General features: G+C 38.8%; 2 protein-coding genes across 4 annotated transcripts in view; one reads left to right on the top strand and one right to left on the bottom strand.

Annotated features, from left to right (window-relative positions):
- LOC131401455 (P2R1A-PPP2R2A-interacting phosphatase regulator 1-like) overlaps positions 1 to 24,295 on the bottom strand; it is a 116,345-nt gene that overhangs the window by 33,433 nt on the left and 58,617 nt on the right. Inside the window, exon 9 of one of the 2 annotated variants that reach the window (XM_058536792.1) lies at positions 23,601 to 24,231. The exons of the other annotated variant lie outside the window; for it this stretch is intronic. Coding sequence (XP_058392775.1) covers position 24,231 — 1 coding nt within the window. The 3' untranslated portion in view covers positions 23,601 to 24,230. Of the gene's footprint in view, positions 1 to 23,600; positions 24,232 to 24,295 lie in introns of those variants that run through there. 2 annotated transcript variants of the gene reach the window in all.
- Positions 1,320 to 22,316, top strand: MOSPD1 (motile sperm domain containing 1). Of its 2 annotated transcripts, XM_058536790.1 has the most exons (7): positions 1,332 to 1,416; positions 7,547 to 7,739; positions 13,220 to 13,474; positions 13,586 to 13,661; positions 15,261 to 15,478; positions 19,926 to 20,087; positions 21,989 to 22,316. In XM_058536790.1, the coding sequence occupies exons 3-7, from the start codon at positions 13,321 to 13,323 to the stop codon at positions 22,018 to 22,020; spliced, it is 642 nt and encodes a 213-aa protein (XP_058392773.1). In that variant the 5' UTR covers positions 1,332 to 1,416; positions 7,547 to 7,739; positions 13,220 to 13,320; the 3' UTR covers positions 22,021 to 22,316. The 2 variants fall into 2 exon arrangements, with proteins under 2 accessions (XP_058392772.1, XP_058392773.1); XM_058536789.1 differs by lacking the exon at positions 7,547 to 7,739 and having other exon boundaries at positions 1,320 to 1,416.

Raw genomic sequence — 24,295 nt, 5'->3', positions numbered from 1 at the left:
ATGACATGTTGCTGGGTCAAGATGGAGATGTCCTAGTGAAGGGAGGGTTGTTGCTGTATGAGGCCTTGCCTTGGATCCTCTCTGGGTCTACTTAGGGCTTCAGATGCAGTGGAGTTGAAGGATTTCATTTCATCCAATTGTATTGATGTCTTTTCTGGATCACGAATTGTGCTGGCAGCTGTGGGTCAGCTTTGAGGAATTCATAGTCTAAGTAGGAGAGAAAGGAAGACATATACATACATGACTAGTGATTACCTAAGTCAGGAAGAATTGCAAAGCAGAATAAGCAACGTTCTATGATGATGAAGCAGGAGTTAATAGTTCTCATGGAAGATCCTGGTAGGTTTACTGGAAGAAGTGGCATTTCCACTGGGCCTTGAAGATAGGGTAGGTATTCCAAAGACAGAGCAGGGCATTATAAACTGAGGGAATCCGGGAACAAAGGCATCTGAAGCCTGAGTCCAAGGGAGATCTACTGGCATCCCATCACTCGGGTGGGGCAACTGAGGAGAATTCTTTGGGCCTTATACTTGTGGGGAGGGGACCTGCGGCACCTGCACCTTACTCTTCTTTTCTGAACATCATTAAAATTTAATTTTGAAAATTCTATCTTTAATGATACTTCAAGGGGCCTATGAACGTTACTAACAGTGCAGTCTCCAGAAGTTTATTGGCTTAGAGTATTGGGTGCCTCGGAAAAGGATTACAGAAGACCTCACATACCATGCTAAGGGTTTGTAGGTACTGCTGAGACATTGGAAGATTTTAAGCAGAAGAGCATACGGTCACCTATCCATCTTAGAGAAATCCCTCTGGTGCTGTTTGGGAGATGGTGTAGACAAAGGCAAGAGTGGAAGGAGAGAGTCCAACCAAGAGGCTACTGCAGAGGCCCAAGCAAAAAGTCGTGGGGCCTAAACAGAGCCTGAGCGCTGTGGATGGAGTGGAGAACGGTGGTCAACCAGACCTGTCTTAGAAATAGCTTCAATTAGCCTTAGGTACTCACTGGATGTGTGTGTGTGTAGGAGAGTAAGATGGGGGAGGAGTCAAGTGTGACTGCCTAACAAGTGCAAAGAGAGATGGCCCTTTGTAACAGTCTCCAGTCTCCTCAAGGGGCGGAAGGAGGGGAGGGAGCGGGAGGGGCAGGTTAGAGACCGAGAAGACGTTCGGAGCACGGAGAAGGAAGAAACCCGAGAGGCCAGGTGGCAGTGAGGAGGCCCCGCCCCCGGCTCCGGCCCCGCCTCCGACTCCACCTCTTCTCCCTCTTCCCACCCACCCCCAACCGCAGCTCATCCTCGAGGGCGGAGAGAGGTGGCGTTTGAGTCCTCCGGTATCCCAGCAGGCACTGCAGCCTAGAGACGCTGACAAAGGACCGGAGGAGCAGTCGCAGCTGCTTTCCGAGGAGTCGGTGTTGCCGAGGTGAGAGTCCCCCACCGTCCCGTCACCCACTTCCTCCGACTTCGGGAAAACGTGGAAGTTACGTTGCGGCGAGACGTCGCGGAAAGAATGAGCCATACCCAAACCCCGAGCTTGGCTGTGTGACTGACAGCAGGGCTCCGCGGCGCCGGGATGCGGGTGGGAGGTGGGGAGGAGGCAGATGGAGCCCTTTCTGCCCCATCTCTGACTGTCAGTTGCCCAGCCGCCCGCGGATCCTGGCCCCAGGGTCTGACTGGCCCGTGTGTGTCTCTCGTGCCCGGGCGGAGGCAGCAGACTCGGGATCCTCCAGGTGCCTGCCCGGCAGAGTTCGGTTGCCCCGGGGATGCGACTCCAGGGACAACTCTTCGGCGGATGTTGTGAGGAGGGCTTGGGGAGGGATATTGACTCCCTGGTGGGGGTGACACGGTCCTCGCCCTTCCTTCTCCTTCCTCCAGCCCAAGTGATGCCCCCAGCGAGCAACTGGAAGGAAATCGGCGGGGCTGGAGCGAGGTGTCCCGGGATGGCTGGAGGGAGATGAAAGTGAGGTGGAGAGGCAGGGAGGGAGAGCGAATGCCTTCTTGGAATAAGGGGGAGGGGGGTGGTTGTCGGGGGTACGTGGCTTGTATCCTTCCCCCTTCCTGGACCTCCGCACGGATCCCGGTGGTTGCACCAGCTGCTCGGCTGTAAACAGGCTCACATGACTGGTTTCACATGGAGCTGCCGGTGTGGGGACAAGGGCTGGGAAGGCTGAGCCCCAATCAGGTGGAGCTGACGTCCTAGGACGGACCGTTTGATGCTCCCTCCCCAGCCCCCAGCCCTTAATCAATGTTCTGCGGTTTCCATCTGGGTAAAGTAACTGACGTCTGTCCTTTCTGAACTGAAGTAGCATTTCTGCCCCACTAGAATCGAAGAGACCTCACGTCGGGGAGCGAGAGGGCAAATATTAAATGAAAACAGTCCGAGATTTTTGACCTTTGAGGGAAATAAGAGACGGACGCAAACCTGAAAAATTGGGTCCTTTGGATCTTGCCTAAGAAGCAGCCCTGTTCTTTCAAAATGCATTGCATTCTTAATGTGAATTCCAGACAGAAAAGGAAAAGTCGACTTTTTCAGGCAGGGCACACATAGGACTTAATATATTCTTGATGATGAAAATCTTGTCCACATTTCCTCTAAGTGCTGGGAAATCTCTCTGCCTATAAAATACTATATACAGGATATTGAATAGGGAGTGGACACCAACTTTTAGATTACACGTATATTTGGTATAAAGCAGTGGGAAGTTTGGAAAACAGGAAATGGGGCCAAATGTGCCTTTCAAGTTGTTCAGGTCTACATGCCCAAACAGGATGCAAGATTAGTTTCTGAAACATTTCTAGAATTCTCAAAATAAGAGGTTTACTCAAATACCAGGATATTTGAAAATTTGGAATTTTTCAAATCTGTGAGGAGTAGTTGTGATAGATTCCCTTTGTGTGTAGTATATAATTAAATGTAATAAACAATATTCAGTATGAAGTCACCCCTTTATAGGCAAAGATAGAAAATAGAAAAAATAGCTTATAAAATAATGCATGTTTCTCCCCTTAAATTGTTCATGCATATTTTCTTCCCCAATTTTTTATTTTTGAATTTTTTTCACCTGGAGCTTTTACATTTAATTTTAATTTCTGAAACATAACACAGTTAAGAAAATACAAGAAAAGCTTCCCCATCCTATACTAGCCCAGTAAAGTAAGTAATTTGCTACTCTTTCTGTTTTTCAAAAAGTTTAAGATTGAAAATAGAGGAATTTTAAATCTTGTCTACAACTTAAAAGAGCAGATAATTAGTGTTGCTCTGAATCTTGTTTTGCCACCTTATAGCATTCTGGAGAAGCTTGCCCTACATAAAATATATTAAGTGATTTACTCTTTGAGGCCCTCATCTGTAATATGAAAGTTTTGTTTTAATCTCCAGGGTCCCTTATAGCTCTCAAATTCTATAAAAGAGTGCAGTTTTTGATTGGGAACTAATCTTGGACAAAATAAGTTGATCAAATAAACCAAGATACTAGTATCAACTAAAAGTACATGCAGTAAGTAACAAGAGGTATCTAGAGTCCTAACAGAAATAGGAATTGCACTCTGCAAAATTCTTATTAGGTAAATTAGCCATCTAGGTTGACCTGTACCTCTCTCTCTCTCTCTCTCGGTCTCTTTCCTCTCCATCAGGAAATTAAAGATTGCCTCAGCTAAATCCTGCCTCCAAAATTAGAAATAACAGTTCCACCTGACTTTCTTGACCTTCAGGGCATACTGCAAAGTCTGATCCTTTCATTCATTCCAGCTTCTTCCTGAATTGAGTGGCCTATGTGATCCGTGATGATGTTAAAATGGAAAAGGCTCTAGCAAGGTCTCCCCTTTGCAGTACCTTGGTTAGATCACCAGAACCAATGTCTTTTTTCTTTTTTTAGCTTTTCAGAGTTTGAAATTTAATTTGGCCAGCATATCCAGAGATGATCAGTCAGTCTCAGGGGTTGAGTCACACTAACCAAACTCACAAAAGATTTCTATGTTAATATGAAGCCAGTTTACTAAATTCCAATGAGAAGTAGAACTGCCCAGCAGGCCAGAAGACTCACGTACAAGCCAGGGCACCAAATTGCTCTTGACCTCCCATTTTCCTAGGGTCTATGTGGACCACTTCTTTCTTAAAACACCTAATGGTTGATACATTCGACAAAATTACAGCTTTCTTTTATGTAAAGACCATTTCAGGGGCCGGCCTGGTGGCCTACCAGTTAAGTTTGCACGTTCTGCTTCCGTGGCCCAGGGTTCGCTGGTTTGGATCCTGGGTGTGGACTCACTCACCGCTCATCAAGCCACGCTGAGGCGGTGCCCCACACAGAAGAACTAGAAGGACCTACAACTAGGATATACAACTGTGTACTGGGGATTTGGGGAGAAAAAAGAAAAAAAAAGAGGAAGATTGGCAACAGATGTTAGCTCAGGGCCAATATTCCTCAAAAAAAAAAAGACCATTTCAGTCACACCTTTGTAGAGATATATCCTAGTCACCTGATGGAACTTGGGCCATCTGTACAACATCTCTAAAATCTGTTTCCTCTTCATTCCTACTGCCTTTGTCTAGGCCCTCATCATCTCTCCATGCCACATTCATTCAACGGTTATTATTTTTTTAATTTTATTTATTTATTTTTTTTCCCAAAGCCCCAGTAGATAGTTGTATGTCATAGTTGCACATCCTTCTAGTTGCTGTATGTGGGACACGGCCTCAGCATGGCCGGAGAAGCGGTGCGTCAGTGCGCGCCCAGGATCCGAACCCGGGCCGCCAGCAGCGGAGCGCACACACTTAACCGCTAAGCCACGGGGCTGGCCCTCAACAGTTTTTTTTTTTTTTACTGTAACTATGCTGGAGTCAGGCGCTGTGCTTGACTGGTCAGTGGCAACCCATTTCCTATTTCGGATCTTATCCAGTCAGTTCTCTGCTTAAAGGTTTCCGATTGCCTACAGCAGTGCTTCTCAAAGTGTGCTGTGCATCAGAATCATCTGGAGGGCTTATTAAAACACACATGGCTGGGCCCCAACCCCAATATTTCTGATTCACTTGGCCTAGGGTAGGACCCAAGAATTTGCATTTTTAACAAGTTCCCAGGTAATGCTACTGCTGCTGGTCCAGCACCACATTTTGAGAAACACTGGCATCCAGAATCAAGTCTCAACCCCCCAAACTTGGCTTACAAGATCTTTCACCATCTGCCTCCAGCTTACTGTTCCAGCCTTGTCTCTTGCCACTCCCCCATGCATGCTATTTCTTAAACATATGCAAGACCAAAGCTCATTTTAATAGTCCCTTTCATGCCTCTACACACATTCTTCCTGGAATTCACCCCCCCTCCACTCCTACTGCAAACTCTTCTTTAAGGCAGACCGTCACTTTCTTTATGCTCCCCGAGCATTTCGTAGCTACCAGCATTTTAACACTTGTCACATCATATCCTAATTACTATGTATATCTGTTTTTCCTGCTAGACTCAGTTTTTGGAGGGCTGTGACAGTGTTTTCATCTTTTCTCCACATTCCTTAGCACAGTGCCTGGTAGATAATAAATGCTTAGGAAATGTTTGTTGAATGAATTTGTGATTCTAGAACTTCTGAGAGTACCACCTGTAGCAACGTATATATTTCATATAATGAATTAATATGGGTTTTGCTTTGAGAATTTAACATACATCTTGAAGTAACTGAAGACATATTTGGATATTATAAAACAAGGGTTGGAAAGAACTAGTTAAAAGAAATGTTTTAAAAACATTACTGGAGGGCGTCCTTATTTTTTTTAATCTTAAAATGTACACTAGTCAACTTTTACATCTTTAATGTGTAATAGCCTATCACTACATATCATTTATAGCAGTCAATCCCATTAGTAAGATATCAAATTAAATGAAAAACCTAGAAAATGTGTCAAGACAAATCTGCCTAATATTGAGCAATGAACTATTTAAAATATAAGGTGAACATTATAACATCGCTTGTGAAAGAGTTGACTTTAGGAACATACCATCAAAAATCCTAATGGACAATACTGCAAATTCAAAGAGGGAGACAGCTGAGCTGATGAAATGGTAAGGAAAGAGGTTTTAATACTAGTGAGACTAAAGCAAAAGAACTTATTGCTCTTAACTGTTTAGTATTTCGTTGGCCATTGGCAAGGACTGCACCAAGTATGGAGGAAGGAGATAGCCCCTGGGCCCAGAGAAAAGGGAGCTGGCCTGGAGGTGGGGTTGGGAACCCTAATCAGAATAGACACGAGAGCCAGGGACAGGTGGTAAGTAGCCCGTGCACTGTAGCCAAGCAGGTGAGTCATGTTTCTGGGGAAATCCGTACTTTGAACCATCCTTAATTGTTTCCAAACTTTGAACCACTTCAGTACAAGCATCCCTAAGGACCACTTATTTCATTTGATTTTTCTTGCAACCTCCTCTTCCCCAAAAAAGGGAGGAGAGAGCAAACGACAATATGCTTTTAAAGTGGTTTCTGTGCTTTCTAACAGTCTCCAAGTTTTGAATCTATGGTGGTAAAAGATATTGAAACTCCCCCGTTTATCTCAGAGTCTTATCTTTTCCTTCCTCTGCTCAATTCAAAGAGAGGGAAACAGAGAAAATAATCACACTTTGGGGTACTGGTCTCCTGGACTGATGGTGGAAAGTGTGTGTGAGGATTTCAGTGTGTTTAGGCTTTTTGTGGTGTGTGTTGCAGGGGGAGAGAAGTAAATTTGCAAACTGGTCACAAGGTGGTGTACACACATAAGGAAGGTTTTCCTTCAAATTTCATTCATGACTGCATTTCTGTGCCTTTGGTACAGAGGAAAAGAACAGGGCAGTTTCCTGTACCACCAGCTCCCAGCTGCACTGTCTCCCTGTAAGGTCGAGATATGTGGGAGCCTCAGATTTTTAAGTGTGGCTGGCCCAGTTGGGCACTGTGGAGCCAGGGAAGATGATGAGAGGGAGAGTGGGGAGAGGCAGCTGGGAGTGCTGAGTCTCTCTGTTCTCCTTTTACCCTGGCCCATGGCAAGCAGCCACTGTCGATTTACTGTTCCTCTAATTGGGATCCTTTGCCTGTCTTTTATGGACGAAGTGTGTTAAGCTATGGGGAAGGGGAATGTATCTCAATGGAGGAGACAGTTCCCAGTAGACACCTGTAGGTTAACTGCTAAGTGCCTAACAATAAGCTTGGGTCTGTGCAGGATGCAAAAAACAAAAACCCCACAGAAAAACAATATGGCATTATGCCTGAAATCTGGAGAGTCAAAATTAATCACACACAACAAATGTCAAAATAGTCAATCTGTATGGTAAGTATGTTAAGAAATAATGTACTAGAACTAGTGAGATCCATGTAGATCAGAGTAGTACAGGATGGCTACAAAAAGGGAATTTGAACTAGGCTTTGAAGAATGAGTCAAGTTTTTGTGTCCAGAGAGGAAGAATAAAATAAACTTTGGTTATTAATGCCCTAATGAATAGTTACCGACAGCCATAGCTACTCTTTCATAATCAGGAAAAGAAAATGTGTGCAACTTACTAAGTGAAATTGTCTCTCGATTTTTTCTTTATAAAACTAAAAAGGAAAAATATACATCAAGACTTGAATTTTGGATCATCCTTGGAGAGCTCATCTCTTCTGGAAAAGCAGAGAAATTTTCTAGAGATGAGGACGTGTGTGGCTGTCAGCATCAGGGAGGCACAGAGATGATTACAGTATAGGGAAATGTGAGTCTGGAGACCAGAGTTCTGCCACCAATACCCTGTGCAACCTTGAGTAAGTCCCTTAACCGTTCTGGGCCTGCTTTCCTCATCATTATTATTTTTTATTATTATTTTTTGTGTGTGTGTGAGAGCAAGATCAGCCCTGAGCTAACATCCATGCTAATCCTCCTCTATTTGCTGAGTAAGACCGGCTCTGAGCTAACATCTATTGCCAATCCTCCTCCTTTTGTTTTTCCCCCAAAGCCCCAGTAGATAGTTGTATGTCATAGTTGCACATCCTTCTAGTTGCTGTATGTGGGATGCGGCCTCAGCATGGCCGGAGAAGCGGTGCGTCAGTGCGCGGCGGGATCCAAACCTGGGCCGCCAGTAGTGGAGCGCACGCACTTAACCGCTAAGCCACGGGGCCGGCCCCCTGCCTTCCTCATCAGTAAAATGGGAAGGGCTGGGAGCTAACATTCTTTGACTTTGTGTGTGCTTGACTTTTGGAAAGCAACCTTATAAACTGATCTTCAGTAAGGTTTTACTGGCTTAGTATATAAACTATCCCCAGAATGTTTGCACTTTATCGTTTTGCAATATGGACTGCAGCAAAGAGAAAGTGTTAGTCTCCGGAAAACCATCCATTAAAGGCAGGTGTTACGCTTCATTATGTTTGTTAATACTGCTTTGGTGACCTGGTGCTAATTCCTCGCTAATTTCCACTGGTTGGAGTTTAAGAAACACTTCTATCTTAGCCAAGATAAGTGAGAAATGGGCACAGGGACATGAAAAGAAATAATAAAATGCTCAAAAATGATTAAACACTTCTTTAATGGTGACCAGGGGATAGAGAGCCTATTCACGATTCATGGGAAAATGTGGACATATTCAACTCATAAAGAGCAAGTTTCAAAATTAAAAGAATAAGAATTTGTACTAAGCCAATATTTAAAGCTAGTAAAATTTCTACTCTGACTTGGGCCAACTAACTTCTCCTTAAGGTTAGAACCAAGAGTTTAGCACTTGTTCTGTGTGGTTAATTTTGATTTCCCCGTCAGATTTATAAACCATCTCATGCTCCTTTATAACATAGGGTTTTACATTTTCCTAAGTTTGCAAGTCATCTTAAATAAACCTTTGTTTTTCTCATTGTAATGAGTTTCTGTTGCATGTAAAATTATTTTAAATAATTGAAATAATTCTATTTAACACATAGTTTAAGGTTTTAAATATTATTAAAGGATCATAAATTGGAAAATGCAGTTAACAGAGATTTTTCATACATTGTTTCTAAATTCCTTCTTGTGGTTCAAAACAAGCACCTTTTTCAAATTAGGCCCTAGTAGAGTTGTTGTTTAATTTCCCCTTCTTTTTCTTTTTTTTTTTTTTAACTTTCGAATAGGTATTCATTGGGTTTAGAATTCAAAAGATACAAAAAGGTATCCAGAGATAACTTTCCTTCAACCCCTGTCCCCAGTCACTCAGTTTATCTCTCCAGGGGCAGTCCTGGCTATCCTTCCAAAGATATTTTACCATATCCCAGAAAATACGTTGACATATTCTTTTCTCTCCCTTTTCCCCACCAATGGTAGCATACTCTGCATTCTGCATTGCACCTTGTTTTTCTCACTTAACACTACACTTGAGGGTCAGTCCTTACCCACACTACACAAAGAGCTTCCTCTTTCTTCTTGATGGATATCTGCTCTCCCAACGAATGGCTATATCATACTTTATTTAATGAATGCCCTATTAATGGACAGTTGGGCTGTTTCTGATCTTTTGCTATTGACAACAACAACTAGCTCTTATTGAGTGCCAAGCTTCATTCTAGTTGCTTCACATAAATTATTTTATTTAATCCTCAGTGCTGCCCAAAAAACCTTTCACATACATGATTTCATACAAGGGGAATATTTATGCTGGGCAAATTCCTAGAAGTAGAATCTCTAGATCGAGGGTAAGTGCATTTAATTTTGGCAGGTATAGTGGATGTGCCAATTTATATCCTCCCCAGCAGTGTTTAGAACATGCCTGATTGCTCTTACCATATGCTATCGAACTTTTTGATTTTTGCCAATCTGACAGGTAAAAACATGTATCTCGGTATTGTTTTAGTTTGTATTTCTCTTGTGAGTGAGGTTACACATCCTTTTGTAAGTTTAAGAACAATTTGTATCTCCTTTTCTATAAAATATTGTAGCATTTTCTCATTTTTATATTCAGTTCTGTTTCATAATGATTTGTAGGTCCTCTGTATATAGTAGGGAAATTAGATATTGCTTATGATATGAATTGAAAATGTTCTTTTGGCTTTGCTTAAAAAGTTTTTTGCCATGAAGAATTTTAAAAGTTTTTATATAGTTGATTTTATCAATATTTTTTGGTTTCTGGTTGTTAGAAAGCCTCATATTATAAAAAAAAAGATTTCCCATGGTTTTTAGTGTTTTATGGTTTTATTTTTTTAAATTTAAAGCTTTGATCCATTTGGAATTTACCCTAATAAAATTTGGGGATTTTATAAGGAGTGAGGGTTAATTCAACTTTTTTTTTTCCTGGATGGCTACCTGGTTTTACCAACATTTATTGACTAAACTATCTGCTACAAATCAGACATGCCACCTTTTATCATAAGCTAAATTCTTGTCCTAACAGAGTTTTAGAATGAGATATTGAATATTATTTAGTGATGCCGAGTCTGGATGTTCTATTCCTGATAGTCAAGCTTACTAAGAAAGTAATTCTGGAGCTTATTTTTCTATTGAAAAAAATAACAGGGCCCGGCCCGGTGGCGCAAGCGGTTAAGTGCGCGCGCTCCGCTGCGGCGGCCCGGGGTTCGCTGGTTCGGATCCCGGGCGCGCACCGACGCACTGCTTGGTAAGCCATGCTGTGGCGGCGTCCCATATAAAGTGGAGGAAGATGGGCACCGATGTTAGCCCAGGGCCGTCTTCCTCAGCAAAAAAAAAAAAAAGAGGAAGATTGGCGGATGTTAGCTCAGGGCTGATCTCCTCACAAAAAAAAAAAAAAAAAAAATAACATACCAAACTTCTGAGAGCACATTATCCAAATAGAAATATGTATGGCTCTCAGCAAAAGAAAGAAATTCACTGCAAATAAAAACTCACAAGTAGAATTATTTAATCAGATGCTTTTCAGAATAATCTTCGTTTTACTTTATGGAAATGGACAGTTCGTTTGGTATAGTGGAAAGAATACAGGACTAGGAGGAAAGAGGCCTGCTGGCATTTTTTGTCTCAGTCTAGTCTCTCTTCCTAATTTAATAATAGCAACAAACACTCAGAACATTGCTTGGCCTATGGTAAGTGCTAAAAGCTTTATGTATATTAATTCATTCAGTATATGTAATTAATAAAAAGTTGAAATCTGTTATGAATTACACAAATTTTAAATATTATTACTTATAGAAATGTTGATGATAGGCCCTTTCAGCTCAGTCAAAAAAAAAAAAAAAAAAAAACCCAACACTATTATGAGCTACATGTGTGCTATAAAGTATATAGATGGAAAGTAGAAGGATGATCTGGGACAGCCTGTGGGTTACGGCCTTCCCAACATTCCCCCTTACCTTCAAATATTTCTGTGCTTTTGCTTATGCTGTTCCCTAGGTCTGAATGCCCTCCCTCCCTACACCCCCCCCAACACAGAAGTGATACCCATTTTTTCTTTAAGGACGACCTCCAATGTCATCTCCTGGCCTCTCTTCCAGGTGGAATTATTCATGTAGTCTTCTAATTCCCTAGCACTTTATATACATTATCATATAGGTAGCTTAAGTATTTATTTTGTTTCATCAATTAGACTTGAGTTTCTTGAGGGCAGGGCCTGCACACTATTCATCTCTGTGTCTCTGCACAGCTTCTGACATAGTTCCTGGCCTATAATAGGCGTTCAGCTGGAAGAAAAGAATAAAAATGTGCAAACATGATTATACAGTAGCCTTTTTTTGTTTGTTTTTTGCTGAGGAAGATTGGCCCTGAGCTAACATCTGTTGCCAATCTTCCTCTTTTTGCTTGAGGAAGATTCACCCTGAGCTAACATCTGTTCCAATCTTCTTCTATTTTGTATGTGGGCTGCCATCACAGCATGGCTGCCAATGAGTGTGGTAGGTCCACACCTGGGAACCGAACTCGGGCCACCAAAGCAGAGTGCACTGAACTTAACCACTAGGCCACAGGGCCGGCCCTACAGTAGCCTATTTGATAAAAGTTGGAAAGGCCTCAATCAGAAATCGGAGCACGTGAGCCCCGATAACTGGTAAAACCAAACAGTTTAATCATTTGTTACATTTCTCTTTGTATGAGAACCAGAATACAAAGTATTAAATGGTTTATGGCCTGTTTTAAAGGTGTGATCTACAGAGTGAAAATAGGACATATTCTGTGATTGTATATTTTAGCATTTGCATCTTATTTTAACAAGCCACACTTAGGGTTCTAGCTAAATGAGAGTGTTGTTGATTAAAATTAGATTAGGAAATAGAAACATTGTACGTACCAGACAGTCAGACTTCTGCCAGCGACAACTATCTGGAACATATTCAGAAGGCCCAGAAGGAATCCAAAAAGGTCTCTGAAGTTGAAGAAAATAGCTCTCACGAAGCCTGTGTACTTGACGTAGGAAGGGAGGCACAGTGCCACTCGCATGCCAAAGCCTACTGACGGACTGAATTTTCATAGGAAACTCCAAGGACTGCTTGGAGGTTTTTTTTTTTTTTGCTTATCTTGGGTTTCGGTAGAAAAAAGATTAAAAGAACTCTCCCACCCATGCTGCCAGAAGGCACTAACTAAAGCATTGTTGAAATTAGTGTAAAAGTGATTCTCATGTTTTTCCCATAAATCACAGAAACTTACTTCGTTTTATATTATTTAGTCTTTAAGAATTCTGATTGGCTCACATAAAATCTGTTGTGACAATACTTAATTTATTCTACTTTTTTAAATATGTGGTTTAAAAAGAGTAATGTCCCTTTGATCTCACCTCTGTGAAAGGGGTGATTAATTTGAGGTAGAAAGCCTTCTTTCTTTTCTTTTTTTTTTTTTTGATGAGGAAGATTGGCCCTGAGCTAACACCTGTTGCCAATCTTCCTCTTTTTGCTTGAGGAAGATTGTCCCTGAGCTAACATCTGTGCCCATCTTCCTCTATTTTGTATGTGGGTTGCCGCCACAGCATGGCTTGATGAGTGGTGTAGGTCTGCGCCTGGGATCCGAACCTGCAAACCCTGGGCCGCCGAAGTGGAGCACACTGAACTTAATCACTGGGACAGGCCAGGCCCTAGAAAGCCTTCTTTATTCACTTATTCAAGTATTTATGTAATTTATCATAGGTTGAAATCTTAAATGTGAAAGGAGCCTGTGTAAATTTCTTTGCATAGCTTGGTAGAAGCTATATAAATAAGCCAAGAGGAAAAGTCAAAAGGCATGTTTAAAAGATTTGGGGACCTATTTTAATGTATGCTGAACATGCTTTTTGTGGAGGGACAGCAAATGAAAACAGGTATCATTCAGTTTTCTTTCTCTCTTCTTCTCTTTCTAGATTGCCAAAATGCTTTGGAGTTTTTAACTGACTTTAAGAAAAGTCTAAAATAGACTTGAGACTGTAAAAACAGAAGCTGCAGCAAGGGGGATTCAGTGCCAATGCATCAACAAAAAAGACAGCCAGAGTTAGTGGAAGGAAATCTTCCTGTTTTTGTGTTTCCTACAGAGCTAATATTTTATGCAGATGACCAGTCAACACATAAGCAAGTGTTGACTCTCTATAATCCCTATGAGTTTGCCTTAAAGTTCAAAGGTGAGTCTCCTCGGTCTATTTTATGGATTTTAACTAGTCCATACTAATTTTTTACTTGTAGAAACTAATTTTTTTAAAAACACTAATGGCCATTGTGACTTTTTCTTTCAGTTTTGTGTACTACTCCAAATAAGTATGTTGTCGTTGATGCTGCAGGTGCAGTAAAGCCTCAGTGTTGTGTGGATATGTAAGTCAAAATCACTTCCTGGTAACATGTTTTAAGTGTGTTAATATTTATGTGTTTAACTTGAAAAGTCTCAAAGCTGTTCCCACATAGGCATTTATTATATTTTGAGTTTTTGCTGAAAGTTTTAGTCTATCAAAATTCTTTTAAAGAAGTTTCTAAGAGATTCTAAACAGGTCGACCAGATACTTAATAATATTTCATTATGTTGGAGCTGATGTGTGTGTTAATATTTCCATGAATATTTCCTCATTGTTGTGCTTTAAGTCATTGCAGGGACATTTATAAAGGTAAAAGTTCCAACTTATTCCTCTAAATTTCTCTAGCTATAATAGGGAATTTAGCTTTCTTTGGAACATCCTGCTATTATAGTGATATCTGGGAAACTAATAATACTACATTCTCAGAACAATGGCAATATAAATTCATCTGAAATGATTCAGCTAATAAGCCTGGAAGTTAATCTATACAAATAGGAAGCAAGTGGGTAACTACTCATCTGTAAAAGGTTATCGGAGCTCTTCCAGATAATTTCGTCTTAGAGTGTCAGATAAATGATTGTTTGTTCAAGCTGTTCATATTTAATTTTCACTTTAGAACTAGTGGTGACCAGATGGATCCATTGACCAGCCTTTAATTTAAACTACCAAGTAAACTGTATTTGTTTAAATCTTCCGTGAGAATGAGAAGCAGAAGTCTTTTCTTTTGAATACATTTTCATCATCTCAATGCCATAAAATGATGTATCTTTGAGGATGTTTTTGCACATTTCTTTTGATTTTCATTCAGTACACGATAAGCAAGGACTATTCCAAAGAAACGTAGTCTCTTGCCAAATACATGCATTACCTTTGACCTAATTGTTTTGTGTTCTCTATTAAAAATGAAGTAAAATAAATGGAATTGCAGATAATGCTCATAAAAATTAAAGTGCTTTATACTCGTTTCTCCTCCAAGAAATACAGAAGTGTATTGTTAGCCTTTTGTTGCATTGGTCATACTGGATTACTTACTTATTCAATTGCTTATTTTTACCTGCGTGCATGGACTTCAATTTTAAGTCTAGGGTGAGGTTTGTTACTTGAACAATAAATAAGTGGCAATAGAAATTTATGAGACTTTTGTGGAAAAGAAGCAATTTTATATATCTTATGTAGTATATATTGCTGCACAGATATCCAGGAAAAAAAATATCATTACTAAAAGGAACTTTCTTTACCTATCATTGTTTTACTTAAGACTTTTATTCTATTTTTTAAGTTATTTTATTGAGGTCACATTGGTTTATAACATTATATAAATTTCAGGTGTACATCATTATATTTTGGCTTCTGTATAGACTGCATTGTGTTCACCACCAAAAGCCTAGTTTCCATATGATCTATGTTTTAGAGTACGTATTTTCATCAAATATTTCAAAATTACCCAATTCTTTAGGGGTTATACTATGATTTTTTTTAAAGCATCATTAGCAAATTTCTGTATTTGAGTATTTGGTTATAGTCAGTTAATATTGTTTTACTGTATGAAATCTCTTGCTGAATTCTGTTTGACAGGCCCCCAGAAATCTAAACAGCATTTGTTATTTTTTAATGTTTTCAGTGTGATTCGTCATAGAGATGTTCGATCCTGTCACTATGGTGTAATAGACAAATTCCGTCTCCAAGTTTCCGAGCAAAGCCAGAGGAAGGCTTTAGGAAGGAAAGAGGTTGTGGCTACTCTTCTTCCATCTGCAAAAGAACAACGAAAGGAAGAAGAGGAAAAACGAATAAAGGAACATTTAACCGAAAGTTTATTTTTTGAGCAGTCATTTCAACCAGGTAGTTGGGGGTTGTTTTTAACGCCTTTTTCAGGTCTTATACATTTCTAACTATAAAATAATCAGGGAGCTAAGAATAATTACTAGAAAGATAATCTGCCACTTTAAATCTAATCAACCACTTCAAAACTAAACCTAGAGATCAGGTACCTCAATCGAGCAAGAGGCCCAGAGCTGGACTTGAAGAGGAGAGAATGCTGTAAGGAGTGGCAAATGTTGCCGTAGCCTTTTAAATATATAAAACCTGAGGATGCAGGCGCCATCCTTTATAATGCTAGCACAATTTGGCAATTATATACTTTTGTTTCTGTGACTTTCCTATATCCTTTCTCATTTAATTAGTTCGAAGGAGAGAGATTGTGTTTGGCAATAGGCCAAGCTTGGTGCACTGTTCATATTATTTTGAAAAAAAAATCTCATTAAAGTTGAAGTTAATTAAACTAAGTAGATTATAATATCCCCCGTGGGCTATTAATTGAATCCCTCTCCATTCCTCATTTCCTTCCAGCTTAGATATTCAGAAGTGTTATGATATATTCTTGCAACATTGACACTATCCTCATATTCAACTCTTTGGACGTCATTCCCCCTCCCTCTTAACTTCTCATTATCTCCCTTCAACCCATTATAAGAGAAGGAAGATAAAATTTTCCATAGAAAAACATGGAAACTTTTGATAGTGATATATGAATGTGACAGCAGCTGTCCTTGAAATTGCAACATTATATATGAGGAATTAAAAACAAATCTACTTGTCATTAAATTAATTCATAGATCCCTATCAGTTTGTTCATCATAGAATGTTTATTTCAATAACACAGGGAGTAATGCCTCTTTGATTTACTGTAGCCAAGAGTCTTCTCAGTCCATGTAGGGAGTGCCCAGATTTTCTGGTGACACCAAGGCTAGGGACTAGGTAATAGCTAGTAGATTGTTTTCTTCTCAGCAACTATTATTGACTGACAGCACCAGCTTTTCATCTTTTGAAGCTGAAAGACTTGTCAAATGTCACTTTGATCTCACATCAATATTGTGAAGTTGACATAAATATTTATGAAAGGCAATTCTCCCCTTTTAAATGCCTCTTCTAGAACAAGAAAGGCCATATAATGAGTATTTGTTTTTTGATATTAAATTCATAATTTAAAGTAAAGTGGTCATTGGAGCTCATTTTTGCATTTAACAGACTGGTTTAATATCCAAGAATAATAAGGGTTAAAAGCTTAGTTATATATATTTTTTTCCTTTTATTTTTAAATTTATTAGAATTCAGGTAAAAATCATCCTAAAAGGCTAAATAAATACAATGTGTATTAGTTTTATTTTTATAATGAACTTTTGGTATTTAAAGTATATTAGAGAATTCTTCTAATTGTAAAATTGGGGTAGGTTGATGAATGAGGATAAGTGATAGTGGCATTACACATAGTGGTCTCTGTTTTGAAAACAAACAAACAACTCCCTAAGGCATCTATGTCAGGAAACTCAATGAAGGCAGGCACCTTATTTGTCTTGTTCACCATTATATCCTCAGCACCCAGCACAGTGCCCAGCACAGAGTAGTTACCCAGGAAATGTGTGCATGGGCTGCATTAGGAAGGCTGGGCTTCTCACCTGGTAGGGTCTGTTGTATTGGTTTTCTTTGTCTTGCGAGGTTTCCACAGCTCCTGCTACTCTCTAGAGCAAGGGCCATACCACAGTGGAGCCCCATATACAGTCTCGGCCAACATGGCCCATTTGTGGGTAGTCACCCCAATGCTTCTAATAATATGCCAGGAAATGGAGTCAAGTTTTCTTCTTTAATAAAGTATAATGGTGACTGATTTAGTCTGTATTGACAAAGTGATATTTTTAACTTCTGTTTATTAAATTAATTGTAAATTAGGTGTGGTTTCCAGTATGTAGAATTCTAAGATTTTTCAATAAGTTTCTCTGAACTAAAATGTTGAAACAAATTGAGATATTTTTAGGGAGGTTTTGAAATGTCATTATTTTTGCATGTCTTTAGCTTAGAAAACATTTATTAGACATGCTACAAGTGCAACCATGTTGTGAGGCTCTGTGAGCTAGCTGGAAAATGGTTGAAGGCTATATCTTGAAAGATTTGGATTTTAAAATGTATTGAAAAGTAATAAAAATGAGAAATTTCTTCTCAAGTTTATTGTGTAAAAGACGTATAGTAGTAACAAATTCAAAAAGGAAAATAGCACCTGTAATCCCACACACTTAACAAATCTGCTTATATTAGTGTTCCATGTTACTTTCCAGACCTTGTCTATGCACATAAACACAATTTTATGTATACTTTTTCATTTAACAGAAATTTAACTAAGAGAAACCCACAAAGCATACTTTTACCAAATACCAAAGCCCAGGTTATTAACAAGATGTTTTAAAAACATGCAGCTGAATCTTACTGGGTTTATCTTGATTACATTACTAATAAACTGCTATGTCTATACAATGTTTGAGTCAGTGCCCTCTGGCTTAAGAAAATTATGCTCTTTATTATTGTTTATAATAATAAAAGATTGAAAATGACCTAAAAGTCCATCAATTGGGGATTGATTAAATTATGAATATTCATAAGATGAGATGCCAGGCAGGCATTTACAAGGATCTGATAGGATAGATGGCTATATATTGACATAGAAAGAGGTTCAAATATATTTCTAAGTAAGAGAAAAAAAGTTATAGAACAGTATGTATAGTATGGTCTCATTTATGTAAAAAAAATATTTTACATGTTTATATGGGCATTTATAAAATCTGAAAGGATCTATACCAAGCTGTTAGTGTTATCTCTAGGAGGATGGGATTACATAGGAACCTTTACGTTTTCTATATCTCTATAAAATTTTTACAACGATCCTGTAGTATCAGAAAAAAAGCTATTTCCATTTTGAAAAATTTCAAGCATTTCTGCAAATGTCTTTGGAATTTCTCAAAATACTAAAAATTCCTTGAAATTATCTTTATTTTGGGTTTGCAGCGAGCAGTGTAGTTGTCGTAAATAAATGTTTTCCTTGAAAACCTATCTGTGACAAATAAACATATAAAGATACTTCATTTATTAACTAAAATAAGACTTGTTTTTAGGTATTTATGCTATTGTTTCATCTCAAGCAATAATCACTATTAAATTTGAATTTATTTTCACCTATCTGGCTTTGGCAAGGCTCAATGAAAATTTGCACAACAGCTAAGGTATTAATAATTTAGAAAAGCTGCATTTAATAATAAAATGAACAACATTATTTCATTAATAAAACACAAAAATTGTGTTGCTGTTGGATATTCCTTTTAATGAAAGGAAGGGTAGTGGGAAAAGCTGTATGATACAAAATGCTGTTATTGGGTTTCTTAAAAATATGAGTATGAATATTGTACACATTTAGCCAGAACTATAGAATAGCAGGCCTGATAATAAATGTTTTTTTAAATTTTATTTTATTGTGGTAAGAACACTTAACATGGGATCTACCCTTTTCACAAATGTTTAAGTGTACAATACAGTATTGTTAACTATAGGCACAATGTTGTACAGCTGATCTCCAGAACTTATTCATCTTTATAATTGAGACTTTATGCCCATTGATTAGCAACTCCCATTTCACACTCCACCCCCAGCCCCAGGCAACCACCATTCTACTCTCTGATTCTATGAGTTTGCCTATTTTAGATTCCTCGTATAAGTGGAATCATGCAGTATTTGTCCTTCTGTGACTGGTTTATGTCATTTAGCATAATATTTGCCAGATATTGTTTCTGCTGCTCTGTCACTTCTTTGCTGTAAACGGTGTAGAGGAAAGGGCAAGAATTTTCATAGGCAACTTTAAAACACTCAAGAAGTGCCTTTTTGCTGCGATAACATTTTCAAAAATGGTAGCAGGATGCTGCAGTTAGTTATTAGGACCAAACCTGTCTGGAGACCTACCTAAGATACTTCCAGAAGGTAGTGGAGCTCTAGTGCAATGGGCTCCAAATTGGTGTACACACAAGCAATCCATTGGGGTACAGGAAGAAAATATCCGAACTTCAATTTCTATCTATTTTTAGCCCATTCAGTTAAATTCTCTTTGTATATTTCATATTAAGCATAACGGTACAGTATTCATGCACGTAATTTTATAACCATGCACAGATGATACATGCTCGAACACCGTCTACTGATTACGGTGAGGTAGAGGGGAAAGAATGGTGACCTTTCAGTAGGAACTCACCACCTCACAATACCGTTCAGCATTCCATCCTGTAATGACTCAGAGAAGGTATGGGCTTCCAGATAAGTCCAGCAGATAAGTCCCCATGGAATGGGAATAATGGGGAAAGAGTCAGAGAAGTTAGACAAAACCAGAATCCTGGTGAGTGGTAGACAGTATATGTGAACAAACTTTTGTCTTAAGTTGTTTTTAGAAGCAAGCTCAGAGATTTTTGTCTTTTTACAGAAAACAGAACTGTCTCCTCAGGACCTAGTTTATTAACTGTCTTCCTGGGAGTGGTGTGCATTGCAGCTCTGATGCTTCCTACGCTGGGGGATGTGGAATCGCTGGTGCCTCTCTACCTCCACTTAAGTGTGAATCAAAAATTAGTGGCTGCTTATATCTTAGGTAGGTGTTTTAAAGATGCATTTGGGGCATATGTGTAGGCAGTTTTTATGGCTTGGAGGTGGTAGTGGTGGTCTTGTGTGTATGAGGTGATGGTTTGATTTAAAAAAAAAACATAAAAGATTGCTTCAAAAGCACGTTGATATGTAAAGTACATTGTAGGATTTAATGTTTGGTTCACATTTAGTTCTTTTCAGCTTATTTATCTAGTACCTAGTACTGTATTTATTCAGTTATTTTCCTTTTGCATAAAACATGTATAAAATGTAAAATGCACATATTCCATGTTACAGCATTTCTACCTCTAGGAATTGATCCTAGGGAAACACTTAGACAAAGTGCACACAGTGATAAAGATGAACAATGCAGCCTTGTTTAATTTTGTGAACTTTCTCTTTAAATCAGTTCCTGTGTTTCCTGTTAAATCATTCTTTTCAGTCATTCTGGCCTGAAATCTTATAGTTAATTAGTTCTACTGAACCAACATTTATTCAGTACCTACCATGTGTCAGGGATTAGGGTTCTGGTGATAAATGACCCTTTCCTCATAGTCTCCTCTCACCTCTTCTGAGATGCCAACTCTTCAGTATTCTCTCTCAGTATTCCTTGGTGCGCTCTCTTATTTTTTATTTTTGAAATTGCCTTCTAAACTGTCTCCCTACATTCTGTCTGTGTCCCTTCTCTTCCTATTCTTCCCCCCCTCATTATTTTCCTCCTCAAACCGTCCATCACATCGCTGTCAGGTTGATTTCCATTCTGTCTTGGTTTCACCACCACTCCCTATTCAAAAACTTTCAGTGGTTCCCCACAGTCCATAGAATGAAGTATCACTCCATAGTTGAGCATTTAAGACTCTCCACACTCTGAGACCTCTCTGAGCTACTCTTGTCTCGCTGCTTCCCTGTATAAATTCTTTTTTTGTTGTTGTTGTTGTTGTTGTTGTTTTATAATTTTATTTATTTATTTATTTTTTCCCCAAAGCCCCAGTAGATAGTTGTATGTTGTAGTTGCACATCCTTCTAGTTGCTGTATGTGGGACGCGGCCTCAGCATGGCCAGAGAAGCGGTGCATCGGTGCGCGCCCGGGATCCGAACCCAGGCCACCAGCAGCGGAGTGCGTGCACCCAACCGCCAAGCCACGGGGCTGGCCCCCTATATAAATTCTTGATTAGAGCCCGTTAGATTATTTGTTGAGCCCCGAAAAGCTCACCTGGAGTCCCGGTCCTACCTCCGTGCTCTTGCTTTTGCCATCCCCTCTCCCGAAATGCCTGCCCGTCTCATTGTTCTATATGTTTCCTGTCCATCTTTTAGGCTTATTTCAGCTTTACCTTTTGGGGTATCTTTTCTGACCGCCCCAGTCCTACATGATTATTCTCCTTCTTGGTACTTTATCACTCACTTTTTTTTACCACTCATATAGGACTGAGCATATTCTTATAATATTAAATTTTTATGGTTTTATGTATGGAGTCTCTTCAAAAGAGACAAGCCAAGTAGGAATACTATGCCTCTGTCTCTTTGTGACCCTAGGGTCCTGTGATACAAACAGGCTCGCATGTTTTTGTTGATGAAGGTGGCTGGCTCTATTGACACTTTAAAATGCCATGTCTGCTATTATTATAGCTGATATGACTGGATAAAGTGGGAGGTATATTTGATGGTTAAAAAATTAGCTATGGCCAGACATTAGTGATTTAATTAAATCTATCCAGCGACTGCCCATTGCTGTAAATTGGATTTCTTCTGTATAATATCAACTAAATTCAAATTGACTTTGAGTTCTTGGTAGAGTCCCTGCCTATGTGCTGTATTTTGTTTGCTCATTGAGGTCTAAACAAATGCTTATTGACTGGAAGATTTTGTAAAATGCATGTCTTCAACTGTTCTCCAATTTTTTTCTTTCAGGTCTTATCACAATGGCTATACTTAGAACATGAGCGAGCAATCCAATTGACTTCTGAAGTAAATTTATCTTGAAAATATGAATACGGACTGCCTTTTATCTCTTTCACTCCATTAACATGCTACAAACTATTGAATGATTTACAGTAATTGCAAATTATAATATATATTTTAAATTACTCTATAATTTTATTCGAAGGACTCCAGCACATTATGTTACAGACAGCAAGGATGCTTCTGAGTGACACCTAGGAAATTATTTGAAGAAATTCTTTTTATATCTAAATCTATTGTGTGAAAGACTTTAATTAAAACATTTGTTATTTTCTCATCTTTTTTCTAATTCACTTTGTTAAGGTCATGTGTCCTTCAAAATTAAAGGCCTAAAAGAGCAAACTGACCAGCCTAAAAATAAAATTACATTTATTTCCTAGCTACCAACATCAATGTTACTATGTAGATTATACCTTGTCCTCTGTCATTATAAACAGTTGCCATGGTGTTTCTAAAATAAGAGTTTTACAGTTAATGTGTTGAGGGTAAAGAAAAAAGCATAAAGTACTGCGGGATCATGCTTATCCTAGGGTCTCACAGGAGACAGGACATATTTAATTCATCTGGTGAACTACAAAATAGGTTGTGGTCCAGACACCAAGCACGTGGGTTTGTTTTTTAAACCTAATAGAAATAGGGTGACCTCTCTATTTGGTCTAAGAATTCTAAAGGAAGGGAGGCATTTAGTTGGTTCACCCTGGCTTTACCTCTGGACGATGCTTTATGTTACTAGGAGGAGGAATCACTTCATCTCTTATCCTCAGCCCTTTGCCTGACTGTAAGTGACTAGCCCAGATTGGGATGCCTAGACACTGGGGGGTTTATGTGGAGATGAGTTTTCACCTTTAAACTCTAAGCCAAGTAAATAAAATCCTTGATATCTGTGTCTATTTTATATCAGTCACTGAGAAATTTTTTGTTTGTATTTATTAAAACAACTTTACCAAAAAAAAATCCCTGAAGCACAACTATTTACATTTCTTTATAGCCTCTTCTGATCTCTAACATATATATGCAGTTTTAACTGTAATTGTCATAGTAACTGATCTTTTGACTTAGGATTTTTATCTGAGAGCACAATGCATTAACAGTCTCTTGAAAAATCATCTTTGAGATCTTTTTACAGAATGAATTTATGCACTGCTACTGTAGTATTCTCAAGGAATATACATAAATACAAAATGTATGCCTGAGGTTGGTTTTTGCAGGAAACAGTACTTTGCTTCTAAAGTAAAAGCTTTTATGTATACTCTTTCATAGAAAATCCTCATTGTTTAAACGTTTGGGGAGCATAAATCATTAAATGGATCATGTCTGTACATTGTGTAATGACTGAAAAGCACATAAATGTAATCTATTTTGAACTTTGTAAAAAAAAAAAAACATGTTTGGAAGCTATCCTTGTGTCTCTGTCCATCTCAAGTCCTGTGTGTGTGTGTGTGTGTGTGTGTGCATGCGTGTGCATGCGTGTGCAAGTGCACACACGTGTGTATGTGTATGTGATAACACATTGTAAAGAATAGAAATTACTTTAAAAAAATAAAAGAAAATGGAGACCCGAGTTTCACATTGATTTACACATTTTATTTGGGCTACCTCTGAGGCACTCAAAGTTTTAGTTTCCTATTTCCTAAAGCTGTCTCCTATTACTGTGAGTTAAATAGGAAAAATAAGAAGTGAAATATGTGAGCTAAAATGTCTTAGGTTCCTTAATTTACCAAAGGAGTTACTTTGTTTTTGAAGTTTTGAATAGGTGACAGTCACATGCTTCAAAAATCAAAAACTATAAAAAGGTATATAGTGAAAAATCACTCCTTGCCATCCCTGACCACCCCATTCCCTGTCCACTCAGTCCCTTGTGAGGGACCACTTTTATTAGTTTAAATATGCTTCCATTGTTTCTTTATCCAAATAAAGATAGATATACTATTTTTATGCTTTTATATATAAATGGTAACATGTTCTATATACTATACTGCACCTAGCTTTTTTTCACTAAACACTATATCCAGGAGAACTTTCTATATCAGTAATTAAAGAGTAGCCTCATTCTTTTTATTACAGCTGCATAGTATTTTCTTGTATGGCTTACAGCATAATTCATTTTACCAGTTCCCTCCTGACCAGTTCTGCCAGCAATGCATGAGAGTGCCTGTTCTTCCACAGTCTCATCAGCCATGTGTTCTGCCAATCTGTTAGATGAGAAAATCAGTGTAATTTTAATTTTTATCAACTTATAAGTGGGGTTGAGCATCT

Source organism: Diceros bicornis, chromosome X (genome assembly GCF_020826845.1).
Source record: "Diceros bicornis minor isolate mBicDic1 chromosome X, mDicBic1.mat.cur, whole genome shotgun sequence".
Classification (NCBI taxonomy): Eukaryota; Metazoa; Chordata; class Mammalia; order Perissodactyla; family Rhinocerotidae; genus Diceros; species Diceros bicornis.
The sequence above is the reverse complement of the archived record's forward strand: the minus strand, read 5'-3'. Positions and strand labels throughout refer to the sequence as shown.